The sequence below is a fragment of the Astatotilapia calliptera genome, chromosome 3 (genome assembly GCF_964374335.1).
Source record: "Astatotilapia calliptera chromosome 3, fAstCal68.1, whole genome shotgun sequence".
Lineage (NCBI taxonomy): Eukaryota > Metazoa > Chordata > Actinopteri > Cichliformes > Cichlidae > Astatotilapia > Astatotilapia calliptera.
The window spans coordinates 47,435,095-47,461,363 of record NC_137424.1 but is presented as its reverse complement, the minus strand read 5'-3'; the positions used below and the strand labels follow the sequence as shown (position 1 = coordinate 47,461,363).

General features: G+C 42.6%; 1 protein-coding gene and 1 pseudogene across 2 annotated transcripts; one reads left to right on the top strand and one right to left on the bottom strand.

Moving 5' to 3' along the window:
• Positions 1-501: 501 nt before the first annotated feature.
• Positions 502-2,689, top strand: LOC145425449 (uncharacterized; annotated as a pseudogene).
• A 15,439-nt stretch (positions 2,690-18,128) lies between these two features.
• LOC113019208 (uncharacterized) lies at positions 18,129-23,457 on the bottom strand. Of its 2 annotated transcripts, none has more exons than XM_080298462.1 (10): positions 23,136-23,457; positions 22,605-22,871; positions 21,966-22,229; positions 20,438-20,545; positions 20,276-20,291; positions 20,119-20,177; positions 19,910-19,960; positions 19,772-19,825; positions 19,248-19,307; positions 18,129-19,113 (listed from the first exon to the last, which is right to left on the bottom strand). In XM_080298462.1, the coding sequence occupies exons 1-10, from the start codon at positions 23,197-23,199 to the stop codon at positions 19,031-19,033; spliced, it is 1,026 nt and encodes a 341-aa protein (XP_080154588.1). In that variant the 5' UTR covers positions 23,200-23,457; the 3' UTR covers positions 18,129-19,030. The 2 variants fall into 2 exon arrangements, with proteins under 2 accessions (XP_080154588.1, XP_080154587.1); XM_080298461.1 differs by having other exon boundaries at positions 19,772-19,828; positions 23,136-23,454.
• Between the last annotated feature and the right edge of the window lie 2,812 nt (positions 23,458-26,269).

Here is a 26,269-nt window from a genome sequence, read left to right as displayed (position 1 = left end):
GACTTTGTTTAAAAGTCAAATTATGTAAATTAAATGTTATTTAACTAGTGTATTGTGCCAAGTTTGGTGGTGTTTTAGTACTTTGTCTTGTTTCTGCACATAAAATGAACTTGTCTTTTTGTGTATGTATGTGTGTTTTTCAGCATCAGTCACTACTGAAACAGCAGCAGAGATCCAACCACAGCAGATAAGTCTACAGCACGAGGATGAAGATCAGCTGTAGTGTAAAATGTGTTCTCCAAGGGTAAAAGAAACAGCGCACCTGCAGGAAGAAAACCAAAAACTGAAACAAGAACTGCCCAAAAAGAAATTAGACAAGGACTTCCTGAAAGACAACAACTCTAAAGTGAAGTTCTACACAGGGCTGCCATATTTTGCTTAACTAATGGGGGTGCTACAACAAATTAGCCCCAGTTTACCAGATACTGACAGAAGAATTTCTCATGTTTAGATGCTCTTGTTGACTCTCATACGTTTAAGACTAAACCTACCTAAAAAAAAAAAAAAAAAAAAAGACTAAACCTACCACTTGAACATGTTGCAAACCTCTTTGATATTAGCTGGACAACCACATCCACTGTGTTTAACATTACTGTGAATGTACTGTACGCCCACCTCAGCCCATTGGTGCACTGGCCTGGAAGACATTGCATACAGGCCAGTACGCCACACCAGTTTGTTGAGATGTTTGGTGACCATGTGACAGTTATTATTGACTGTTTTGAACTTTTCATAGAGAGAGCACAAAATGTACGCGCTAAGACAGAGACATACTCCACATACAAAAGTAGGCACACAATGACATATCTCACAGGCATCACACCACAAGGGACCATCTCTTTCATTTCTAAAGGATGGGGAGGGTGTACCAGTAATAAACGTATAGCTAAAACATCTGGCTTTCTACAGAAGCTTTCACCTGGGGACATAGTGCTTGCAGACTGGGGTTTTGATATTAAGGAAAGTGTTGCCTTAATGGGTTCCATTTAAAAAATCCCAGCGTTTACCCAGGGTCATAGTCAGCTACAAGCAAAAGATGTGGAAGAGACACGAAAACTTGCACATGTCAGGATCCATGTTGAACGAGTTATAGGTTGTCTACGTTCAAAGTATTCCATACTGAATGACACCATAAGTCTAGGTTTAGTGGTGCCGTGTGAAGGTGAAAAAATGACTTTGCTGGATAAGATAGTCGCTGTTTCATGTGCGCTCACAAATATGTGCCCAAGGGTTGTATTGAAGAAATCAAGTGATGAATAACTGTTTTCCAATATGTTGTTTTGAAATGTTTTTATTTTATTTTTTTGCATTGTTGATTTGTTTTTCACCGAAGCAGCTAATAAAGCATGATGGAATACAATTTAGCCTCTTTGTTGTAAGATTCTATAATAAAATGAAACAATAATGCCAGTTATAAATAAAGACAATAAATGGAATGAATTATGAAACACTTATTTCATTTCTATTGAATCTGAAAATGTTGTGTAACACTACAACCTGAAAAGACGAATAGATTGCGTTGGCCTGTACAGGAGAAAACATTTTAACGACAGCTGTAAAATGAAATAGTCCAAATTAGAAAATAGATACAGCAAAGTAAACTGGTCCTGGGCTTGTTGCAGGGATCTGAAGTTACTAAACACTCACACTTAGGACCATATAATTATAAATACGAGCGTGATGAAAATCGGGCAGCACGCTAACGTCTTTGGCCCACTCTATATGCTCGTATGCGTCTGACCCTTTCACTCCTTTGATTTTTTTTTCCTCGTATCTTTTTTTTCCTTTTCGTCAAGTCTGTCTTTGTACGGACCTGCCGTGTTCTCGGTTGTTTTGTACATAACTGTTTTGGGGGCAAATAAAATGCAAGTAGGGATTAAAACCGCAGAATTAATGACTACCGGTGCTGGAAATGCTAGCGCTTGATGCAGTGTTTTGATTTTGCTGCCACTCGTACCTACAATGCAGCGCGCGCAAGTCACGTGGTCTGTTGATCTCTATTATGAATACCACCTTTTTAAACAGTAACTGTAACAGAATAGAGATACTCATATTTTGTATTTTAAATACGTAATGCCGGGACATGTATTGTGTTACTTCCCAACACTGGAAGCAACAATAGGAATCAATCATGATCCCATTTTTTTCACCGTGCAGACTGCATTCTGGAGTCTCGTACGATCAACTCAGCCCAATAAGTGACAGTAGCTGTATCCCAATTCAGGGTCTGCAGCCTTAAAGGCTGCATTTTAAGGCCAATTACGTCACAGTGGCGCGCCAAAGGCTGTCCCAATTTAAAGGCTGCTTGAAATGCAGCTCTTAAATGAGTCCTTCATTTCCCTGAATTTTAAGGCTGTGGCGGTGTAGACTTTGTGGCCCCAACATATCCCACAATTCATAGCGCGGCAGTCGGTGTGGATAATTTTGCCGCAGACGGCAGAAGCGTAGCGGCCGAAGAGTAAAGTAAGTACTGAATATTATGCCACTTATTTATGTGCAAATGTTTAATAATGGGGAACATTAAAACATTACTGTTGGCCACATGTCGGCAGAGTTATTTGCCATTAGCGATGTTTGTAAGTTCAGCTTTTACTCGGTTTTAAAGCCTTTAAAATACAATAGCTGACCTTAATCTCACAGGGAATGTGATGTAAAGTCAGTCATATATCCACAATCACAACAAGCTGAAAGTCAGTGATGCTGCGCGGTTTGCAGTCCTGAATATCACGGCACAAGCAGGATTCACTGCACTGTTAATGTGACTCTGTTATATTGCTGCCTCTGTTCGGTGGTGTCGAGCCAAATGAGCTTTAATGTGTGTTTGAACGAGCTGACGGTTCACTTGTTAAGCTGAAAGACAGATGCTTTAATCACAGGAGTCACACATGTGTCCACTGTACCATCTGGGTACAGTGGAATATGCAAGTGAAGAGAGAGGTCTAACATGGTAATATGGTAAATGGCCAGTCTTTTCTAGTCTAGTCCCTAAGGACCCCAAAGCGCACTGATGTACAACATTCAGTCATTCAACCATTCACACACTGGCGATGGCAAGCTACATTGTAGCCACAGCTGCCCTGGGGCGCACTGACAGAGGCGAGGCTGCCAGACACTGGCGCCACCGGGCCCTCTGACCACCACCAAACATGGGGTTAGTATCTTGCCCAAGGATATTTGGCATGCAGCCAGGAGGCAGCCTGGGATCGAACCACCGACCTTCTGATTAGTGGCTGACCTGCTCTGCCACCTGAGCTACAGCCACCCCACAATAACACAAACACTAAATCCTCCTTTGCATCCTGCCATATTTAAACCTAGTGGGGGGAAACTCCCACTAGGTTTATATCTGGGACTCTCCACCATTTGACCTTAGAACTGAAGAAGCTTCTCGGATGAGAGGTGAAACGTCTTCAAGCAACTTAAAGAAGTCAGACGCTTTTCTTTGCAAGCTCCTTTGACTATGATGACCTGGACGACTGAGAACCTTCACAGACATATTGCCATACATTTTGGGAGGAACACCCTTCAACTGGTGCAGGAGTATAAAAGCGAATCAAGGAATCTAGCGGATTATAGGAACCATCTCTGTTTCAACCTAAGATGCAGACAAAGCAGAGTTGTTCCTAAGAGCCTGCGCCTTGGATCCACTGTCAGGGGATACAGAGCAGACTTGATTCTACAGAGAGCACAAAATCACCTTTTAAGTGAAAGGATAAGACAGGTCCATTTCACTACAGATGCCCTCCAGATCAAGATCAGCCAGACTCTGCAGGAACTGGAAATCCTTCTAGCCTCTCCAATCTTAGAAGAGGTTTACAAGTTTGTGGACAAGGCTCAGCGGGCCCAACACTCTAAAGGAAAAGAAAGACAACGCAGGAAATTTCACACTTTGCTTTCAAAAACACACACTCCTCATTCTGAACCTACACAACCCAGAGAAGAAAATACACCTGAAGACCATCAGGAGAAATGGGTGAAGAACTTTTCAGACCGGAATCTCACTGAACCTGAAAAGAGAGTATTAGCCAAAGAACTCAATTTTGCCATTTTGCCAAGGACAAAATCATTGACCGCCTTACATATCACCGCCTTTACCCAGGGGATGCCATACCCTGCATTTACGGACTTCCTAAAATCCACAAGGAAGCTGTCCCACTCAGACCCATAGTCAGTAGTATAAACTCAGCCACTTATAAATTGCAAAACACCTGGCTACCATCCTTGCTCCTCTCGTGGGGAGCACCCCACACCACATCAAGAACTCCACCGACTTCACTGTCAAGGTCCAGAAACTTACCCTGGATCCAGATGAAACCATGGTGTCCTTTGATGTAGTCTCTCTCTTCACTTGCATACCCACCACGGAGGCCGTGGAGACTGTCAGAAAACGACTACAAGAAGACAGCTCCTTGGAAGACAGGACCAACTTCACACCCGATCAGATTTGCACACTGTTAGACCTCTGCCTCACCACTACATATTTCAAATACAACGAAGGCTTTTACAGACAGAAACATGGCTGTGGCATGGGCTCCCCCGTGTCACCTATTGTAGCCAACCTTTACATGGAGGAAGTGGAAAGGAAGGCTCTTGGCTCTTTCAAAGGAAGAGTACCCAGCCACTGGTACAAATCAAATCAAATCAAATCAAATCAAATCACTTTTATTGTCACATCACATGTGCAGGCACACTGGCACAGCACATGCGAGTGAAATTCTTGTGTGCGAGCCCCACAAGCAACAGAGATGTGCAAACACAACAACACAAACGAGCAAAATACAAGAATGGCCAACCTGAAACTAATAAATATATGTACAATATATAATAGTGTATGCATTTCTGGATGTGTATACTAAATATTTTTCTACGTGTGTGTGTGTGTGTGTGTGTGTGTGTGTGTGTGTGTGTGTGTGTATACACATTTTTACAAATTAAATAGTAAAAAAAAAAAAAATAATAATAATAATAATAAAATATATAAAATATACAGAGTTGAATATGTGCAAAACAGTGGCATTACTGTACAGTATGTAGTGCATAATGTTGAAGTTCCAGTAGTGAAGCTGAGGTGTCTATGACGTGTTCAGCAGTCTGATGGCCTGATGGAAAAAGCTGTCTCTCAGTCTGCTGGTACGGGACCGGATGCTGCAGAACCTCCTTCCTGATGGAAGCAGTCTGAACAGTTTATGGCTGGGGTGACTGGAGTCCTTGATGATCCTCCCCGCTTTCCTCAGGCAGCGCTTCCTGTAGATGTCTTGGAGGGAGGGAAGCTCACCTCCAATTATCCGTTCAGAGCACCGCACTACTCGCTGGAGAGCTTTGCAGTTGTAGGCGGTGCTGTTGCCATACCAGGTGGTGATGCATCCAGTGAGGATGCTCTCAATGGCACAGTGATAGAAGGTCCTGAGGATGCGGGGGCTCATGCCGAATCTTTTGAGTCTCCTGAGAAAGAAGAGGCGCTGCTGCGCCTTCTTCACTGTTTTGTTTGTGTGTACTGACCACGTAAGATCTTCAGCCAGATGTACTCCAAGGAACCGGAAGCTGCTCACTCTCTCCACAGCAGCGCCGTTGATGGTGATGGGGGTGTGTACTTCTCTGCACCTCCGGAAGTCCACTATCAGCTCCTTTGTCTTTGCGACGTTGAGGGTGAGATGGTTGTCTTGACACCAGTGGGTCAGGGCGCTGACCTCCTCCCTGTAAGCCGTCTCATCACCGTTGGTGATAAGACCCACCACTGTAGTGTCGTCCGCAAACTTCACAATGATGTTGGAGTTGTTAGTGGCTGTGCAGTCGTAGGTGTAGAGTGAGTACAGGAGAGGGCTCAGTACACACCCCTGTGGAGCACCAGTGTTCAGTGTGATGGGGGATGAGGTGATGCTGCCCAGTCTGACCACCTGGCGTCTGTCAGACAGGAAGCTAAGGATCCAGCTGCAGAGGGAGCTGCTCAGTCCTAGATCCTGCAGTTTCCTGTCCAGCTTCGAGGGAACGATGGTATTGAATGCTGAGCTGTAATCTACAAACAGCATTCTCACATACGTGTCTCTCTTCTCCAGGTGTGACTGGGCAGTGTGTAGTGTCAGGGCTATGGCATCATCAGTGGACCTGTTGTGGCGGTATGCAAACTGTAGAGGGTCCAGTGAGTCCGGTAATGCAGAGCAGATGAAGTCCCTGACCAGCTTCTCGAAGCATTTGCTCACGATGGGGGTCAGGGCTACAGGTCGCCAGTCGTTCAATGAGGAGATGGTGGAGGATTTGGGTACAGGGACGATGGTGGCCATTTTGAAGCAGGCTGGGACTACAGACAGAGAGAGGGAAAGGTTGAAGATGTGCGTGAACACTCCAGCCAGCTGAGCCGCGCATGACTTGAGGACGCGGCCGGGAATCCCGTCCGGACCAGTAGCTTTGCGTGCGTTCACCTTCCTGAAGCACTTCCGCACATCCTCCTCAGACACAGTGTGCGCACTGACGTCATCCGCGGTGCGCACACTGTCCGGTCTCATGGTGTTCGCTGTGTCGAATCTAGCGTAGAATACGTTTAGATCCTCACACAGAGAGGCCGTGGTCTGCGGTGTGCTGGTTTTCCCTCTAAAGTCTGTGATCGTGTTTAGTCCCTGCCACATACTCCGAGGGTTGTCAAACTGTTGCTCCACCCTGTCCCTGTACTCACGTTTGGCTGCTTTGATCGTCTTCCGGAGTTGGTAATGTGCATGTTTGTAGTCCGATGTGTTCGCAGAGGCAAAGGCGGTGTTCCGTGCCGCCAGTGCCGCGCGAACATCTCCGTTAATCCAGGGTTTTTGATTTGGGAAGGATTTAACTGTTCTGGATGGGACGACATCTTCCACGCATTTCCTGATAAATCCACAGACTGAGTCTGTGTATTCATCAATGTCTCTGGCGGCCACGTGAAACATTTCCCAGTCCGCGTGATCAAAACAGTACCGCAGCGCAGACTCCGATTGGTCCGTCCAACAGTGCTTCCTGTTTCAGCTTCTGCCTGTAGGCGGGCAGGAGCAGGATGGAGCAGTGATCTGATTGGCCGAATGGGGCGCGGGGGAGGGCTTTGTACGCATCCCGGAAAGAGGTGTAACAGTGGTCGAGTAGCCGGTTTCCACGTGTGTTAAAAAGGATGTGTTGATGGAGTTTTGGTGAGACTTTCTTCAGGTTTCCCTTATTAAAGTCTCCGGCTGTGATAAACGCTGCCTCTGGGTGTGCGGTTTCCTCGCTGCTGATCGCGCTGTACAGTTCCCTGAGTGCACGGTCAGTGTCGGCTTGTGGGGGAATGTAAACAGCCGTAATAATCACTGCTGTAAATTCCCTCGGTAGCCAGAATGGCCGGCACTTAATCATCAGGTACTCCAGGTCCGGTGAGCAGAAGGATTTGACCGGGTGCACGTTCGCATAATCACACCAGCTGTTGTTGATCATGAAACACACACCACCGCCTCTGCTTTTCCCAGTAAGATCCTGTGACCTGTCCCCGCGGTGCACAGAGAACCCCGGCAGTTGTATTGCGGTGTCCGGTACTTTGTCCGATAGCCAGGTTTCTGTGAGGCAGATCACGCAGCAGTCCCGCATCTCTCGCTGGAATGAGATCCGTGCCCGAAGCTCGCACAGCTTGTTCTCCAGAGACTGCATATTAGCCAGTAATAAACTGGGTAACGGTGGTCTGTTAGTGCGCCGTCTCAGTCGAACCAGAACGCCAGATCTTCTCCCTCTGCGTCGGCGTTTGCGGCCTCCAGGGCCAGATATGTAGACGACACCTGGGTCAAAATCAAGACACAAGAAGTGGAATCCTTCACTGCGCACATTACCACTGTGGATAAAAACATCAAGTTCACCAGGGAAGACACAAAGGATAACTGTTTGCCTTTCCTGGACTGCGCTGTGCACATTGAAGAGAATGGCAACCTCAACATCGAAGTTTACCGGAAGCCCACACACACGGACCAGTACCTCCTCTTTGACTCCCATCACCCTCTGGAACACAAACTTGGAGTAATTAGGACCCTACACCACCGGGCTGAACATGTTCCCTCTAAGCCTGAAGGAACACATGTAAAGGAAGCACTCAAAACGTGCAGTTATCCTAAATGGGCGTTCTTAAAGTCAGCAAAGAGGCACAGAGCGAGGGAGGATAAGAAGGACAGACGCAACAACATTGTCATCTCCTATGTAGCCGGTGTATCAGAAAAACTCAGGAGGGTTTTCTCCAAGCATGACATCCTGGTGCATTTCAGACCCAGCAACACGCTCAGACAAAAACTGGTTCACCCGAAAGACAAAACTCCAAAACACAGACTTAACAATGTGGTGTATGCTGTACAGTGCAGCGAGGAATGCCCAGACCTCTACATTGGAGAGACCAAACAGCTACTTCACAAGTGCATGGCACAACATAATAGAGCCACCTCCACAGGACAAGACTCAGCAGTCCATCTGCATCTTAAGGATAAAGGACACCAACTGTCTGCCATCTATAATCCAGTTTTGAGAGCCCTCCCCAGACGCCTTAATGCCCACTCACATCCTGGGCCATCTGACCTCAGGAATTCGCATGATAAGGTGGGGCCAGGTTTCAGAATGAGCTCACCCAAAACCCTGGCTGATTGGGACCCACACCCAGTTTCACACCTTGGCTCAGGCAATTAGAGGATCATCAGGGGGTCCTTTTGTCCCTCTGTGGGGGGATACTCCCACTAGGTTTAAATCTGGGACTCCCCACCATTTGACCTTAGAACTGAAGAAGCTTCTCGGATGAGAGGTGAAACGTCTTCAAGCAACTTAAAGAAGTTCAGACACTTTTCTTTACAAGCTCCTTTGACAATCTTTACTGAAGCTCAGTATTAGACACAGAGTTCAATCACATGTGCTGTACCAGTGTACCTGCACATGTGATGTGACAATAGAAGTGATTTGATTTGAGAGTTCAAACTCACTGATGTAATAACTAATAATGATTAATATAATAACTATAATATTGGCCATATCATATTTTCACTGACTTTAGTCTCATGAACAACATTAACTAATTGTTATTTACTAGCTAATCTTATATGACTGTTCAGTACAGATATGAAGCCCAACAATCATGTTTTACAGTCCTGTGGTCTCAGCCTCAGATACTTATTAAATCACACAAAGCTCATGTAGAAACAAACAAACAAACAAAATATATTCTCCTTCATTTCTGTCAACCACACGTTTCCAGCTATCATGGTTGCTAGGCAACCTGGGCAGCCCGACGGAGGCTAGACCGTCCCATTTCACAAGCCTCGCACTTCCGGCCTTAGCGGTCTTTGAGTACGCGGCCCTTGAGGACCGTTGAGACTGCGTACTTTAAGGCTGCAGACCCTGAATTGGGATACAGCTAGCGACAAACCAACTTCTTGGATTTAACTGCAGAAGAAGTAAAAGAAGAAGAACTGTTAATGCAGTAGTTCTTGTCTTCAGTGCCCTCTGCTGGATCAGCAATTATCATGTAAACATGGATAAAAAGAAACCCAATCCGTTTGAAAGCAACAAGTGTCACCACACACTTTTTGTTATGCCTGAATGACAACATTAATTGATCAGAAGGGCCAGCTCTGTTCTAGGATGCCCTCTGGACCCAGTGGAGGTGGTGAGTGAGAGGAGAATGGCGGCTAAGCTGTCATCCCTGTTGGACAACATCTCCCACCCCATGCAGGAGACTCTGACAGCACTGAGCAGCTCCTTCAGTGGCAGGCTGCGGCACCCACGGTGTGGGACGGAGAGATTTCGCAGGTCTTTCCTTCCTACTGCTGTCAGACTCCACAACAAAGACTTTTGCAGCTGATCAAACACACAAATGTGCAATAAGGCTGCTATATGTGCAGTTCTTTTTCTGACAAAGTTGTACTTTTGTATTTTCTTACTCAGTTGTATATAGCATTTGTATTCTATTTTATTCTATTGTATATAGTATTTTATTTTATTTTATTGCATTCCAGTGTTTTATAATTTCTGCTACATAACTTTGCACTTTTGCTGTAATGAAACAAATTTCCCACCTGTGGGACTAACAAAGGTCATCTTATCTTATCTCTGTTAGCCCCGCCCCCACAAATTTGGCATCAATAGAGAGCCCAGGATGTCCCCATGACAGCACAGCAGGAGTCATAGATAGCATGACTGGTGCTTGATGTAGTGCTTGCAGACTGCTAGCCCCAATAGAGAACAAAAATTAATTACTGGGACTTATGAGGGTATGTGTGAAAAGTTGAAAATATAAAGACTTGACACCACCAGAAGGAGCCTTCTGTTTATATCATAGTGGGGAGCTAAAAAAAAAGTTTTTATGGGTTAATAAAAGTCTAATTTGTGTGAACTATGGAAACCTACTTTAGAAGAGCATAAAAAATATTCACAGATTCTCTTTAATCAAAACACATGATCTGTAAAGTTTGCAACAAGCTCACCAATCAAAAAATTGAGCCTACCATAGCATAATAAAAAATTTGAATAGGTATAATGTGAAGAAAATTACTTTTAGGCTCTTCAATTAAATAATGAACCTTTAAAACATTTACTATAGTTTTCACTAGTCATGTTGACAGTGGATTTGAACTAAATAAGCAGATGTGAGAGAAGTGTTTCCCTCGAAGATTCAAAAGAAAATCCAACCAGGTCACATGAAACAGACACAGGCTTTCATACCATTTCATACATTGAAAATGGTGTTAATCTTTAATGTAGCAATGAGCTGTTTGTAATTATACACTTAAATCATCCTGTTTTAAAAAAAATAGGATTTGACATAAAAATCACATTTAACTTAAGACACCAAAAAAATACCACAGATATGCAGAATTGCAGCTCGTCTAGTCTGATTTGATGAACTGTATTTGTGATCCAGCTGAAATACAATAAGAATAGTTTGAGAATGTCACAAATGAAATTCTTGAAATCCCAGAGTTCCCATTTGTAACTTTCATGGCTCATCATTGTCATACTGTACCTGGTCCAGCATCTTCAGATCCTCTAACTGTCTCATTTCACTAAGTGTCATGTCTGCTGTGGCAGATGGTGTGGAGTGGAGAGAGTGTGGACCCAAATGCAAAAAAATATAGACGGAGAGGAATGTTAAGTGAAAGCAAAGAAAAGCTGATGGGAGAATGTGATAAACTAAAAAAAAACCTAAACTGTGGAAAGTTAAACATAAAGACATGAGGTGCAGCAGATAAAAACTGTAAAAACCTGGGACTTGGGAAACATGAGGGAGGTAAGCAGAAAGAGAAGAACAGAGGAGTAAATACACACGGATAAGGAGGGGATGGGGAAAAGTAGGGAACATGGACATGAGAATATAACTGACTTGATGTGACACATGGTACACATGAGAGGCACCACAACAAAACCTAAAGACTAGAAATCACAAAATCCTAAAGATAACTTAGGATTACAAAGCTAGAATTACAAATACTAAACCATGAAAAACACAAAATCAAGGAATATGAAAATCACTGAGTCCCCATACCCAAGACCATGACACTGACTTTTTGTGACACAGACCTGTAAAAAACAAAAGAAAACAGAAAGTATTATGAAATTCGGAGATTAGGAGAACATTTTAGTAGCATTAACAAGAAATCTTACCCTTTGACTTTATGCAGTAAAGCAGAAAGAGCAACAGAACAGTGATCAATACTCCAGTAAACAGCCCAACAATGAACATGAGAAGAGAAGAAGAAGAGCTGCACTCTGAAATCACAAACAGTAATAATTACTTATATAAACAGAGCAGTTACATGTATTCACAACCTCAGTCACTCTCCACATACCTGTTTTATTTGTGTCTGTGTCTTTGCTGCACTTCACTGTTTGAAATGCAGATTTCTCACTGACATGATTGGAAACTGTGCAGGTGACATTGGTCTCTCCATCCTGCTCCCTGATGATGTATTGTTGCCTGGGACCAGTTAGTGTTTGTTTTCCTACAGTCCACTTGTAGCTGAAATCACCAGTCTCCAGCAGAACTTTACATGATTCATTTGAGGGAATCCAGGTAGAACTGATTTTAATGACAGGCTGTTTAGTTATGGGCTCTAATGAGAAAACAGAAGGAGAGAGAGAGTCTGTGTCAGATCACATGTTGCATCACAGTAGATGTTTGTGCAGAATTCAGCAAATTTATTATATAAAATTAGGCCAATTAACAATAACAAAGACAAGTATTCTTTACTTCTGTGTCATGTTGTCATGGTTGATGGATTGGACCCAGGGTTGGATTTACTTGTGTGATTCTTATTTTGTCTGTGTCATGTTATATCCTCCGGCAGTCTGCATATTAAATTCAATTTTGCCTATACAGCGCTAAATCCCAACAACAGTACCTCAAGGGGCTTAATATTGGTAAAGGTACAGACCTTACAATAATACAGAGAGTTTTTCTTCTCTGGTTAAAGTCTATTTGACTCCAGGTATCTTGGTTTTGTTATATTTATCATGCCTGTCTGATGTTTCTGTGCCCTTTTTCGAACTTGCTTTTCTCTTCTTGTGTCCAGTTGGTATTTCTGTTCCTGAGTTCTGTTTCTACTTGTTGTATTTTAGTTTCTTGTGTCTAGTTCTACTTCCTCTGTTTTGATGTGCTCCCACCTATTTCCTTTCCGTGAGTTATACTATGTGTATATATTCAGATTTTCCTTGACCTTTGTTGTGTTCTGCCTCAAGTTGTTTGTGCTTTTCTTGTATGTTTGTGAGATTTTTAGCTCCTTGCTAATGTCAAGTTCATTCATTTTCATTCATTTCATTTATTTATTTATAAAGCACATTTGGTGGCTTTTTGGGTTGCAACTGTGACATTTAGCAGTCGCATCATTATTCTGACACACAAAACAAAACAATCGACTAGGCTACAAACTAACTACACAACACAACACATTTACTTAAGACTCCAAATAAGCTAAAAGTCACAAATCTCTGACATCTCAAAACTCTCAATCTGTCTCTCCTTTGCTCTCTCTATGTCACTGCGAAACATTGAAATGGTCGAAAACGCTTACATTCCAGTCCTGCGCATGCGCAAAAGCGAGTGAGAATTAAAGAATTTGAAGAAAAGCTATGTGGAGCATGTACAAACTGATATTAATCTTTTTTAGGGCTGTCAAAATTGAGAGCAATCAAAACAACTGCTGTATAAAGCACTCCGCTATAGTAGTATTTATTTATTGTCATTGTCAAGAACAATGAAATTGCGTTTGGGGCTTCCATACAACCCCCCAAAAAAAGAAGAAAATAATAAATACCCCTTAAAACCCAAGTGTACATATTTAACCCAGTGTGACTCCAATGCAATAAGACAATCCTTAGCAATAATGTTCGTAGAAATTCAGACAAAGACCTGAGAAACATGACAAAATACAACAATGCAACCCATTCAATATTATTGTACTGTGAGATATGATATCAGATATGATAGTTATCTATTTAAGAAAGAGGGGGGGGGGGGGGGGCAGGAGGGGGAAGAGAATAAAGATATGATGCACCAATGCAGACCAGTTCATTGCTATTAAGAAGTTGGATATGGTTATTGTCCGTGAGAGGGGGGCAGAGAGTTCAGGAGCCTCACAGCCTGTGGATACAGGCTGTTGGCCAGTCTGGATGTTCTGGCCTGTATAGACCTGTACCTTCTCCCTGAGGGCAGCAGATGGAAAAGGTGGCGCGCAGGGTGATGTTGGTCCCGCAGGATACTGTGCACCCTCCTCAGACAGCGAGTGGGGAAGATATTACTGATCCCTGGCAGACTTGTTCCAATAATTCTGCCAGCTTCTTTCACCACCCGCTGGAGTGCTTGCTGATCGGCCTTGGTGCAGCTGGGGAACCATACTAGAAATCCATACGTCAGAACGCTGCTGATGGCACAGTTGTAGAAGTTCAACATCAGAGATCTGGGAATGTGTGCGCTCCGCAGTCTCCTCAGGTAGTAGAGGCGCTGTTGGGCCTTCCGTGCAACTGAGGTGATATGGTTGCCCCAGGACAGGTCCTCGGTCACAGTTACCCCCAAGAATTTAAAACTGCTCACCCTCTCCACCGCCTCACTGCCAATGAAGAGAGGCAGATGGTTGTTATGACCCCTCTTCCGGAAATCTACAATGATCTCCTTGGTCTTTTTGGTGTTTAAAACCAAGTTATTGTCGTGGCACCATGACTCTAGTTGTTGCACCTCTGTCCTATAGTTTGTCTCATCATTGTTGGATATAAGTCCGAGCACTGTAGTGTCATCTGCAAACTTAACAATGAGATTGGACGCGCAGGAGGAAATACAGTCATGGGTGAAGAGAGTGTATAGCAGAGGGCTCAGAACACACCCCTGAGGGGCACCGGTGTTGACCACAAGGGTGGAGGAGGTGTTCTTACCCACTCTGACACTCTGTCTACGGTTAGTGAGGAAGTCCACAATCCAGTTGCACAGAGAGGAGTTAAGTCCCAGTTGGTGGAGTTTGGGACGGAGTTTGTATGGCCGGATGGTATTAAAAGCCGAGCTGTAGTCTACAAAGAGGAGCCGTGCATAGGTGTTCCTGTGTTCCAAGTGCTTCAGTAATGTGTGCAGCACTGTGGCGATCGCATCCTCGGTTGACTGGTTCTCCCTGTATGCAAACTGGTGCGAGTCCAGGGATGGTGGAAAAGCAGCTCTGATGTGTTTAATGACCAGTCTCTCCAGGCATTTGGCGGGAATGGGGGTGAGTGCCACAGGTCTGAAATCGTTCAGACATGTGACATTTGACTGTTTTGGGATGGGAACGATGGTTGCTGCTTTGAAACAGGATGGTACCAGTGAACAGGACAACGAGGTGTTATAAATAGAGGTGAAGACGTCCGCCAGGTCCGCAGCACAGTCTTTTAGCACCCGGCCCAGCACTCCATCTGGCCCGGCCGCCTTCCTGGTGTTAATGCTCCGGAACACACGCCTCAGCTCATGAGTGCTCAGGACTGGAGCAGGATCGGTTGAGGGGAGAGGGGACAGGACAGGGTCGGTGTTCTCCCTATCAAAACGGGCATAAAAGAGATTTAGATCCTCAGCCAGAGTAGAACTGTCGGCTGAGGGTGATGGTGTTCTTCTTTTGTAGTCCGTGATAGCCCTGATGCCCTCCCAGACCTGCCTTGGGTTTGTGTTGTTCTCAAACCTGGCCTCGATACGCCTCCTGTGCTGCTGCTTGGCAGTCTTGATGACTCTTCTCAGGTTGGCCCTGGCAGCACTGTATGCCTCCTGGTCCCCGGATTTGAAAGCGTTGTTCCTTGTTCGAATAAGTTGTTGAACTCCGTGTTTCATCCAGGGTGGATTATTAGGGAACACACGGAATCGTTTCCAAGTTGTTACATTGTCCACACAGAAACAGATGTAGTCCAAGACAGTGGAGGTGTAACTGTCCAATGCGACACGATTGTCAGTGTCCTGCACCTTGAATACATCCCAGTCTGTGCAGTGGAAACAGTCCTGAAGCATCGGAATAGCATCCTGCGGCCATGTTCTCACGGTTTTGGTTGTAATCCCAGTGCTCTTGATCTTTTGTGTGTATATTGGGTGTAGCAGAAGGGAGAGATGGTCTGACAGACCCAGGTGGGGATAAGCCTGGGCTCTGTACGCATTCGCCATGTTGGTGTACACCTGGTCCAACGTTCTATCTCCTCTGGTAGCACACTTCACATTACGGTGGAAATTGTGAAGTACAGATTTCAGGTCCGCGTGGTTAAAATCCCCAGCCGCAATAAAGACACTGTCCGGGTGTGCTACCAGGCTGTTATTGATGCTGCTGCTCAATTGTGCTAACGCTAGCTTAGCATTAGCATCTGGTGGAATGTAAACGGCAGAAAATTCCCGAGGGAGATAGAATGGACGGCACGTTAACACCAACAGTTCTACCTCTGTACTGCACAGTCTTTCCGTTACCGTGACGTTCGTGCACCAAAAGTTGTTAATATAGATGCACAGCCCCCCGCCAGTCTTCTTACCCGAGTCCGCAGACCTGTCGGCTCGATAGGCGGTGCGGCCTGCTAGATCGATAGCCGCATCGGGAATGGCGCTGTCCAGCCAGGTTTCAGTGAAAATCATGCACGAACAGTTATTAAAAGTCCGTCGAGTGGCGATCTGCAGTCGTATTTCATCCAGTTTGTAACGGATTGAACGGGCGTTGGAGAGGAATATGATCGGGAGTGGTGGTTTAAACGGACTAGTCTTTAGCCGTGCCCACAGGCCTCCCCACCTGCCTCTCTTCTGCCTCCGCTCGCAACGTCTCCTCCTGCGGCTTGCTGTTGCGGGTAGCCCCGGGGGTTGCTTAACGATCTCCGGGGGGATGAGATACTCGGATGTTAGTTGAAGATCTCCACGGCTTAGTTGTAGTAGATCATCTCTGTTGTATTGAAGTAACCCCAGACTGTGTGAAATAATACACAGTACCACCAAAAGTGCAAAAGTGTAGGAGCTCCGGGCCGCTGCATCTGTGCGCGCCGCCATCTTGTCTTATCGTCTAGAAAGGCGCTATCTTTATTTAATTGGTCACATGACTGCATCACATGACTAAAATCCGTCATTGTTTTAGAAAGTCTGCGTTTTCGAACGTCCACACTGTGACGGGACAGCTCCATTTTGAAATGTATGCGTTTTCGAGAGCGTTTTCAAAACACAGCGTTTTTCCTTGAGGAAAACGCTGTCTCAGTGTGGACGGGAGGCCAAAACGGAGGCTGGGGAGAGTTCCACAGCTCGGGAAAACCTCCTTTGTTGTACCAGTGCCAAAGACTCCACGTCCCAAGGACCTCAACTGCTACAGGCTGGTGGCTCTGACATCCCACCTGATGAAGATCCTGGAGCGGTTGGTCCTGACTCAGCTTCGGCCCCTGATGAGCTCTTCACTGGACCCACTTCAGTTTGCCTACCAGCCTGGCATTGGAGTGGATGATGCCATCATTCACCTCTCTCACCTGGAGACCGCTGGGAGCACTGTGAGAATCATGTTCGTTGAGTTCTCCTGTGCCTTTAACACCATTCTTCCCACAGTTCTGAAGGACAAGCTGGAGAACTCAGAACTGTTTCTCTTCAACATTTACACCACAAACTTCTGCCTCAACTGTGCCCAGTGCTTCCTGCAGAGGTTCTCTGATGACTCTGCAGTAATCGACCTCATCATTGATGGGGGCGACAGGGAATACAGAGAACTGACCCAAGATTTTGTGGACTGGTGCCAGCAGAACTACCTCCAGATCAACACTAGTAAAACCAAGGAGCTGGTGGTAGACTTCTGCAGCAACCACTTAACATCCAAGGTATGGACATTGAGGGTGTGGAGAGTTACCGGTACCTTGGTGTTTATCTGAACAATAAGCTGTACTGGACTCACAATTCAGATCCTCTCTACACAAAAGGGCAGAGCAGGTTGTACCTGATGAGGAAGCTTAGATCTTTTGGAGTGAAGGGCCCACTCCTGAAGACCTTCTATGACTCTGTGGCAGCCTCAGCCATCTTTTACGGTGTGCCTTACTGGAATAGCAGGATCTGTGCTGGGGACTGAACAGGTTGATCCGAGGGCCAGCTCTGTTCTAGGATGCCCTCTGGACCCAGCGCAGGTGGTGAGTGGCAGGAGAATGGTGGCTAAGCTGTCATCCCTGTTGGACAACATCTCCCACCCCATGCAGGAGACTGACAGCACTGAGCAGCCCCTTCAGTGGAAGGCTGAAGGAGCTCATAGGAGGAGAGGATCACATAGGATCAAAATTCATGATGCAGGCTAAAACCACAAAAGGTGACACTTTCATTTGTGGTAAAAACAAAGTACACCTCGCTAAACTATGAATCCCAAACAAAAGGAGCAAGAATTGAAGGCGTGTCCATGAACCCGCTAAGGTCTGCTGAGGTCTGTGTGAAGTAAACTTCATCATCAGATGGTGAGCCCATGCAAATGTCCTACCTGCATAGATAAGTCTGTGGAGAATTCACATTGCAGTATAACAACTATGAATGCACCCCGAGAAGGGGACTTCAAAGAAGTATCACAGGAATGACTACTCCAGCTTTCTATTTACAATTTAGTGTAATCAGGCCTTATAAATAAGAAGATAAGTAAAGATTTTCTTTCAGTTGTAGCCCTGCTTCTATAAGTAATGAAGATGTGAAGCTTGGATAATAAAAAAAGGCATTTTAGTTTCTTTATTTGTCCTCCTTCATTTGTAAAAGCACAGAAACTTCAAACACAAATGAGTAGAAGTCAAAACTAGAATGAAGACTCTAAATCGTATTTCACTTTGAATCTGGTGAAACTTCCCAAGGAAAGCTGCACTATATATGAAGACACAAGGGGACGCTGTTTTACTAAGCATTTAAAGACACGTTAACACTTTGCTTCTAAAGGGCTCAGTAACTCTGCACATAACTTCACTCATGCTGTAACTACCACCACAAAACAACTGTAAGTGAAAACAACATTGCAGCATTGGCAGGGACAGCAATAACAGTTACATAAACACAACAAATACAGTAATCACAGCTTAAAACTCAACATGAAACACACTGTTCCACAGGCACAGCAGGGAACTACACTCCAGCCACTCCCAACATGTCACAGTATATAAAGTGCATTTATATGGCACACAGAATCAGATAACACAATGAAAAATCTGCCTGCAGTTTAGAATTTTATAAAATTTAAAAAAATATAATTTTTCAAATGATACTTAATCCATTCAGGACATAGAAAACATCAGTACATATACTGAACTGAACTCAAAGCCACAACATCACTTTCAGATAAAGCTCATTTATAATGAAATGGCAGCTTTTTAAAAAAACAGGCAAAAAACTTTTTTCTTCTCATTTCTTCTTTCAATGCTTTGTAAAATTCATATGGATTTATCCGGAACAAGGATAAGTGGAAGCGAATGGATGGATGGATGTATAAAGTAAATTCTTTCCTGCATTCAACTGCTTTTGTTTGTTATTAATCTGGAAGAACATAATCATGATTATTCAATGGTTAAAGGTGATTTGGTAATGAATTTACTCAGTTTAAAACCTATTTGATAATCATTACAACATGAAAATTCCTTGTGTTTCTTGTGGTTTGATTTCAGAATAGACCGCTTTGTCACCTGCTTCAGTGGCTGATTTTCCTGCAAATAAAAAACATTTTTAGTAACATCTTGCTTCAAACTGACAACTTTACCCATTTATATAGTTTTCCCTGATGGGTAAATGAAATGTAAAAGAGAAGAAAATATGGTACCAATTTTATTGCTTTGCTTACTTTTGTTACTGTTGCATTCAGCCTTACTGTAGGTGGCATCTGCGTACAACAGGCTGTCATCTATGAGAGGATGGACAGATCATCAGGGTAAAATAGGATGACATTCTTACCTTTACAGTTACAAATCCACTTCCAACAGATCTGGGCTCTGTACAAAGCTTAATGATAATAGCAACATCTCTCAAAAATGTTGGTATAGGGGCAACATAAAGCTGGAAAAGGAAGAGTTGCAAAAAAAAGCTAATCTTAGACAGGTACGATTTGCAAAAGTTCACCAATCTGCAAATAAATTGTATAGAAAATTTTGTTTTATTCTCTGTCATACTGCAGGCTTACTGGTGATTCATCAGATATTTAAAAGTCGAATGGAAAGCAGAGCCTTCAGCTTTCAGATCATCTGATTGTTGTGGTTTTCTCTGTATTACTGTAGGGCCTTTATCTCACAATAAAAAGCACATGAGTCAATTGTAATTTAGCCCTATATAAATAAAACTGGATTGAACTGAATTAACTTGAACTCTTACCTTTCTTAGTGAAGTTTTTAAGCTCAATCAAAGAATATGTGAAATCCCTGCATTCTGCTAAAATGGAGAATTAACATATAAAAATGGAACATAATCACAATGAGTCTGCATACTTATATGAAACTATAAATGCATTACCCTTTTCTCTGTCATCGTAGTCTCCGATTGATTCATATATACAAGCATCACCTGCAAAAACAAGTCAGTGATATATTAATAATGAAATTTCTATATATGAATTTGATTATCTTTTAAATAAAAAACTGCAAATATCAGAGTCAAAGTATAACATAAATAAATGAATAAATAAAGCAACAATAGCAAAACTTGTCATAGTTAAGGCTGACCTTGGAGATATTTATTTTGGCTGTGTTGAGCTTCATCCTGGTTGATCCTGTGTTGAGTCCTGGTGAAGCATAAAATGTAGTAAAATGTTTGATTTAATAAGAAACACAGGTTGTAATTCTAGTATGTAAAAATGTGAAGTAGAAGATTTGAACCAACCTGATAAAAGATTTATCTGTAAAAAAGACAAGTACATGTTTTTCTTTTACTTTTTCTGGTGCTGTGACATTACATGAAGTGTTCAGGATACATCTGTGATTCTGAATAATTAGATAATAATGGGATCATAATCAATCTCGTATCAGAAGGAAAAAGTCTCACCTTTTAACAGCTTTATGTAACACAGCAGAAGAAGAAGAAGAATCAGTAAAATTCCACAAAGAAGTCCAGTGATCAACAGAGTAGGAAACGTCTCAGTCCTGGACTGTGCTGTAAGAAAGAATAACATTAATTATGAGGTGAGGTGCAACCAGGTAGCGTCAGATGGACTAAAGCATAATGTCTCTTATAATATTATATAATAGAGCCTCACAAACACATGGAATAATCACAAAGTATGCATATTTAACTGTTAAAAGCTTCTTTAGGCTGCTCCCTTGTCACAAAGACTCGCCTGATATTGCAAAAATTTTTGAAGAGTCAGTTTAATATGATGGATACTTTGTGGTGTTTATGCCACAATATCCATGTTTGTGAAGCCCTGATATCTGACCTGGCGCTTTGTGATAACTTTATCCATGCTTATTTTGAATGAAGAAGGTTCAGCTTTAAGTTAAAGTACCCTGTGACTTCAGCTGCTCAGTATTTCACTGTCAGTCTTAATCTCTCCTACAAACTTAGACTCTGGTCGGACATATATTTCACTATTCTCCTAATGTTAAGTTAGTTCTGTTTGCATCTTGTATGATCTAAATTACTTCATATTTTCTGTTCTGAAGGTAGTTCAGATCTACAGTGATCTATAATTTGTGTGGTTTCTAGTTATAATCTGGATTATTTTATGTTGTAATGTAATATATTAAGCTCCATAAATTTGTCCTGCTTTGTTATTGTTGTTGTAAAGTGTTGGTAGGTGTTGTAAAGGCGGTGTGTAGTGGGCCACCATGTGGTGATGAAAGGTGAGGCAAGTAAGCATGGAGGAACAGTTTTCTGACCGTCATTGTGATAGTTGTTTCAGATATAATATCATAGAAATGTAAACGGAGCTCCTACTGGAGACATATGTTTTCTACTTTTCGGGTTTGCTACCAAAAGGCATACAAGTGATCTAAGAAAAGGACGAGTCAGAAACTTTACATCCTGCAGCGGCAAAGAAGGACCGAAGATTGCTGCTACACCATCTATGGCTAGTGTAAACCAAGGGTTTTACAACAGTGTGGTCACCATAGGATTGCACTGCCCGGATGTTGTGAGCAGTCAACATCAGTATACCTCTATGTAGGTTTCCAACAACAAATAAGAAGCAATAAAACCAAACTGCCATGCTATGAGTACATCCTTCTTTTTGATAACCACAGGATGGCAAAAAAGTCCAAGCTGTATTAATACTGATGTAATTCACTTTCCTCCACTCTGTCCTCTTACATAGGCTCATAGTGCATTTTATCCTTTCAGTGCATACATTTTTTTTGCTCTAATTCATTATGATGCTTTATTTTATTTGTAAATTACTCCTTTCCATTATTTTATGTGATGTCTCCTTGCTCGACCACAACAACAGATTCACAAGAAGACAGAAGACTTCTCATAATAGATACAAATAGAAACATGAAATCAGCAGAGAAAATTTAACACAGTATATTGATAATCATGAGTGAATGTATATTTCAAACTAAATGACTGAACTCACAGGTTTTCTCAATGGTGACATCATCACTTCTATCAGTGTAGTAAACTGGGTTTCCTCTTGTTCCTCTGCAGCTGTAGATTCCTCCTTGAGATACTCTGATATCTCTGTTTTGTTGATCTCTGATTTGAATTTCAGAGGTTGTTTGGGTTTGTGTGAACCACTCATATTTCCATCCATCAGAGCTCTGCACAGAGCAGGTCAGTGTCACACTGCCCCCTACTGGTATGATTGTTGTTCCTGCTGTCAGTGTGGCCCTGGGTTTATCTGATGTTATGAAAGAGGATGAAACACAATGATGCTTTAAATGTCTCTTCCTCATGTTTTGGTTTAGATAACAGAAACATCTTCACTTTAAACTTCATGAAGCTTTTGATGTTTCTTATTTTCCTTTAGAAATGTAATTAAATTGAATTTCATTCATAATTGCTGTTGTTAAAACTCACACACCTGCTAATGATAAATTACAGAGTCTGTGAGTATTGTAGCACTGACTTTACTGTGAACGAAGTAACAGGTACAGTGATCTTGGTTAAAATTCAAGTTCAATGACAAATTTAATTAAATGTTCTCTATTTTATAATTCAGTTGAGTATTTGAACAGGGATCATACATTTGTGCTGTCGGTCACTGAAGACTTACCTAATACAGTTATAGAGACAGTATTACTGTTCTTTATATGATGTGACCTCACCCTGCTACCAGAGCACTGATATTCACCACTGTCACGTGTAGATATAATTTCTAATCTGTAGTCTTTGTCTGTGTTGTAGGCCACAAATTCTCGACCGTCCTTCTTGATTTCGTAATACCAGTCAGTGTCTTCTCCTTCATTCATGTCACATTTGAAGGTAATAAACTCTCCAATGAAAAAACTGGACGAGCTGCGTTCAATAGTTAGCACAGCATCTAGAATCCAACACAACCACACAGTTAACAAACTGAAACACTTTTATGCACGACACAATCTGTGACAGTACGTTCATACACTGTTCATATATTGTTCATATATATATTTTACTATTCAAAACACAAACTGTGTTTATATTCATAAAATTATAAATATAGTGATGAAGAATGAAATAAAAACAACAATGTGAAGTGCTTAAGACTGATACAGTAGTTAAGATTAATATTTATTGAATAAATAAAAAAGTTAAACTTTTCAGTCACCTTGAGTGTTTCCAGTGCAGAGGAGGATACAGAGCACTACAATAAAGACAGAAACTTCAGACATCAAACTAAAGGCACTCGCATATGTCTGTGTAGGTTGTCAATCATGCAGATCATGTATTTATGCCATATTTGAGTGTCTAAGGAGCTCGGTGAGAAACTGATTGGAATTCTTTAGGTTTCCTGAAGGTGTTTCATATCTCTGCTGAGAAGCTTCTTCAGTTCTAAAACCAAATGAATCCCAGGCATTTAAACCCTAGTGATGGAATCCCTTAAGAAATCTGAATTCTTATCTGTTTATTTCTTCATATCTATTTGTGTTATTTCAGCTGTTACATTATATATGGTACACAGCACCTGGAACACAAAAATATGAAAATGTGGTGTATGTGTGTGTGTGAGAGAGAGAGGATGTCAAGTCTGAGTGTGTATGTGTCTTAGTCATGAAATGTACTTGATAATGAGGGTGGCAAGTTGCAATAACAGACAGACAGAGATGGATTGGGGAGAAGTGGGCCATTTGCAGCCCTCAATAGTACCAAAGACTTAAAAGGTTTCAAAATTATTTTAAGACCTTGCCTCACCCTATACATGTGGCCTACTGACATCACCTGATGCAAAATGTTAGTAGGGGTTGAGGATCCCAGGGAGGGATCTTTGAGCTGCATTGTAGGTGGCAGACAGTAAAGAAAACCACCACTAGGGTTTAAATACCTTCATTCTCAATCTATTGGTTTTAGAACTGTAGAAACTTCTCAGATGAGAGGAGGAGTGTCTTCACAAAACTTCAAGAAGTAAAGTTATCTTCTGTCCAAGCTCTGTAGACACTCAAATAGCTCATAAAAAACACTTGTGGTTGTCTACTATGATTTATATACATAAAATTATCACTGATGGAGAAACAAACCTTTCTTAGATAAACTAAAGCAGCTCCACTCTGATCTGAGTCAGTGCACTAAAATCTAATCCAGGCTACAAACAAACATGTTGGTAACAAACATGAGAGTCCTCTGATCACATGACCTGCAATGGTACAAATGACTGATGCTCTGTTCTTCTTACTAAAACATGTTTATGGATCAGTATGAATCAAACAATAGGAGTCAGTGATGTACTCACAGAATAGGCCCAGCTCACAGAGCAAAGTGGCTCCCATCCTCACATCCAGCAGTGACACGTCTGAAAACTTCTACAACTTTCTGCAAAGAGAGAGAGTGAAGCAGCAGCACAGCAGATACCAAAGAGCTGTGAAGGAAAAAAAGAGGTTTTTAACTTCTTCTCTCTGCTTCCTTCCTTTTTCACTGACATGACATACTTAACAGGATCTGACCACAGCATGACGTGTTTATACTCTTTTATATTCATTTCAATTTTCATCTGTCCAGTGTGTACCCCAGCTCTCACCCTAAAACAGCTGAGTCAGGCTCCAATCCATCTGAGAACCAGAACTTCATAAACAATTAAGAAAATAGATTCATAGAAGAATAAAGTTTTAACTGATGCTGATAAACAGAGATGTCAATATAAAACTAAAAATACATCTGAACTGACAAAGCTGAGCTTGACTCATTTAGTATTTCATTACACTAATGCAGATTTTTTTCAACATGAAATTGTGGTTTGGTGATAAATTCACCCACATGTCGTGAGCAAGCTCAAGCTAAACAGAAATAGTGTCGTTAACCAGAAGTGGGCATGAGGCAAGAGGAAGTCCTTCCCCCTCTCTCAGATTATATCTCTGTTACTTTAAAAGTGCTGCTGTGTTTATGGTGATGTCAGCTGGGCTGAGTTGCTGAGGCTCACGGGTAACTTGACAATTGTTGCCCACATCAGTGTGACAAAGTTTCACACTTTGTACTTTATTTTTTACAGAAGAATAGGAAGAAAATAAAAAGTAGAAACACAAAGTTGCTTCACCCACAGTTACACCTGTTTATATTTATTCTTAAATGGGCACCTGCTACACACAGAGCTTAATACAAACAGGAAAACTCACTGGCAGTCAGTGTTTTCCCTTTTCTGGCTTCTGCAAACCCTCAAAGTGACAGAAGCTTTAATTTCATTTAAAAAAAAAAAAACCTCACAAGAGATACCACAGAGTGGGAGTTTTGCAGTACACAGTTTTAATGACTATTAAAAGTTAAAAACGTAAGCCACATTTAAAAAGCTGTTTATTCTGTACAGTTTAAGTACTTTAAATTTCACTGCAATTCTATGATCACCACATAATGATGCATGTCGGTGGACAAATATATGATGCAGATGAGCTAAACGGCTTGTGTTGAGGAGCTAAATAAAGGCCTAATATAACTTTTATCTGGATCAGTCATATCAGATAGAAACTGCTACATCAACAGTTTTGTAGCAGATACATTCTTTGCTGTTTTTTTTGCTTTTGGCAGAACAGGAAGTCTTTGATGTGCAGGAGTATACTGAGTGTTAACAGGGCAAATTTGTCTAAACTAGCTGCTGGGGCAGTGCAGTGGCTATGTATGCATCCCGGGTGTTTGGATAGAAGGTCCAGAGTTGTACTGTCCCTGTATTGGTCCCTGTGCTGCCTGGCTGGCCTTGTGTGGCTACATGCGTTTTGGTTTTCTCTCTCTCCTCTCTCCTGCTAGTTGCTGCCTGGGCAGAGCTCATTGTGGGCTCCAGCCCTTGGCCCTCACACCTGCAAGCAATCACCTGTGGTTCATCAACTTGTCTGCTCTCACTACTTAAGGCAGAGGCTGGGAGCACCTGCCGCTAGGCTATTGTGTAATGCTTGTTAGTGTAGCTCTGGCCTTAACAAAAGTTTTGAGCTCTCTCTGTGTTTTCTCTTGGTGTTAATTATTCTATTCTTGTATATAGATCTTTCATGCTTTGTCTGGAACCCTGGTGACTGGAATCTGTACGGTTGTGCCGCGATCAAGTGTGGCTTATGTGAGGAAGGAGATTCCTGTGTGAAGTGAGCCGACAGTGAGGAGCTGTGTGAGAGAATTACTCTGTTTCCCTGATTCTCCCATGGACCCCTGGCAATTCTGGACACCCCCCCCCCCACCTGTATTTAGTGTGCTGGAAATGTGAAAAAAAAGAATTGTTCATTGCGATTGTGATTGTCTGCCTCTGAGTCCATCCCACTTTGTTGTGACAATCCC

Coding starts and splice junctions, on each gene's coding strand:
- LOC113019208 (XM_080298461.1), bottom strand. CDS start 23,199: ATGTCTGAAGTTTCTGTCTTTATTGTAGTGCTCTGTATCCTCCTCTGC. Junction 22,230..22,604: donor TGTCTCTATAACTGTATTAG/GTAAGTCTTCAG, acceptor TCATAACATCAG/ATAAACCCAGGGCCACACTG. Junction 19,829..19,909: donor CTACGATGACAGAGAAAAGG/GTAATGCATTTA, acceptor TCTCCATTTTAG/CAGAATGCAGGGATTTCACA.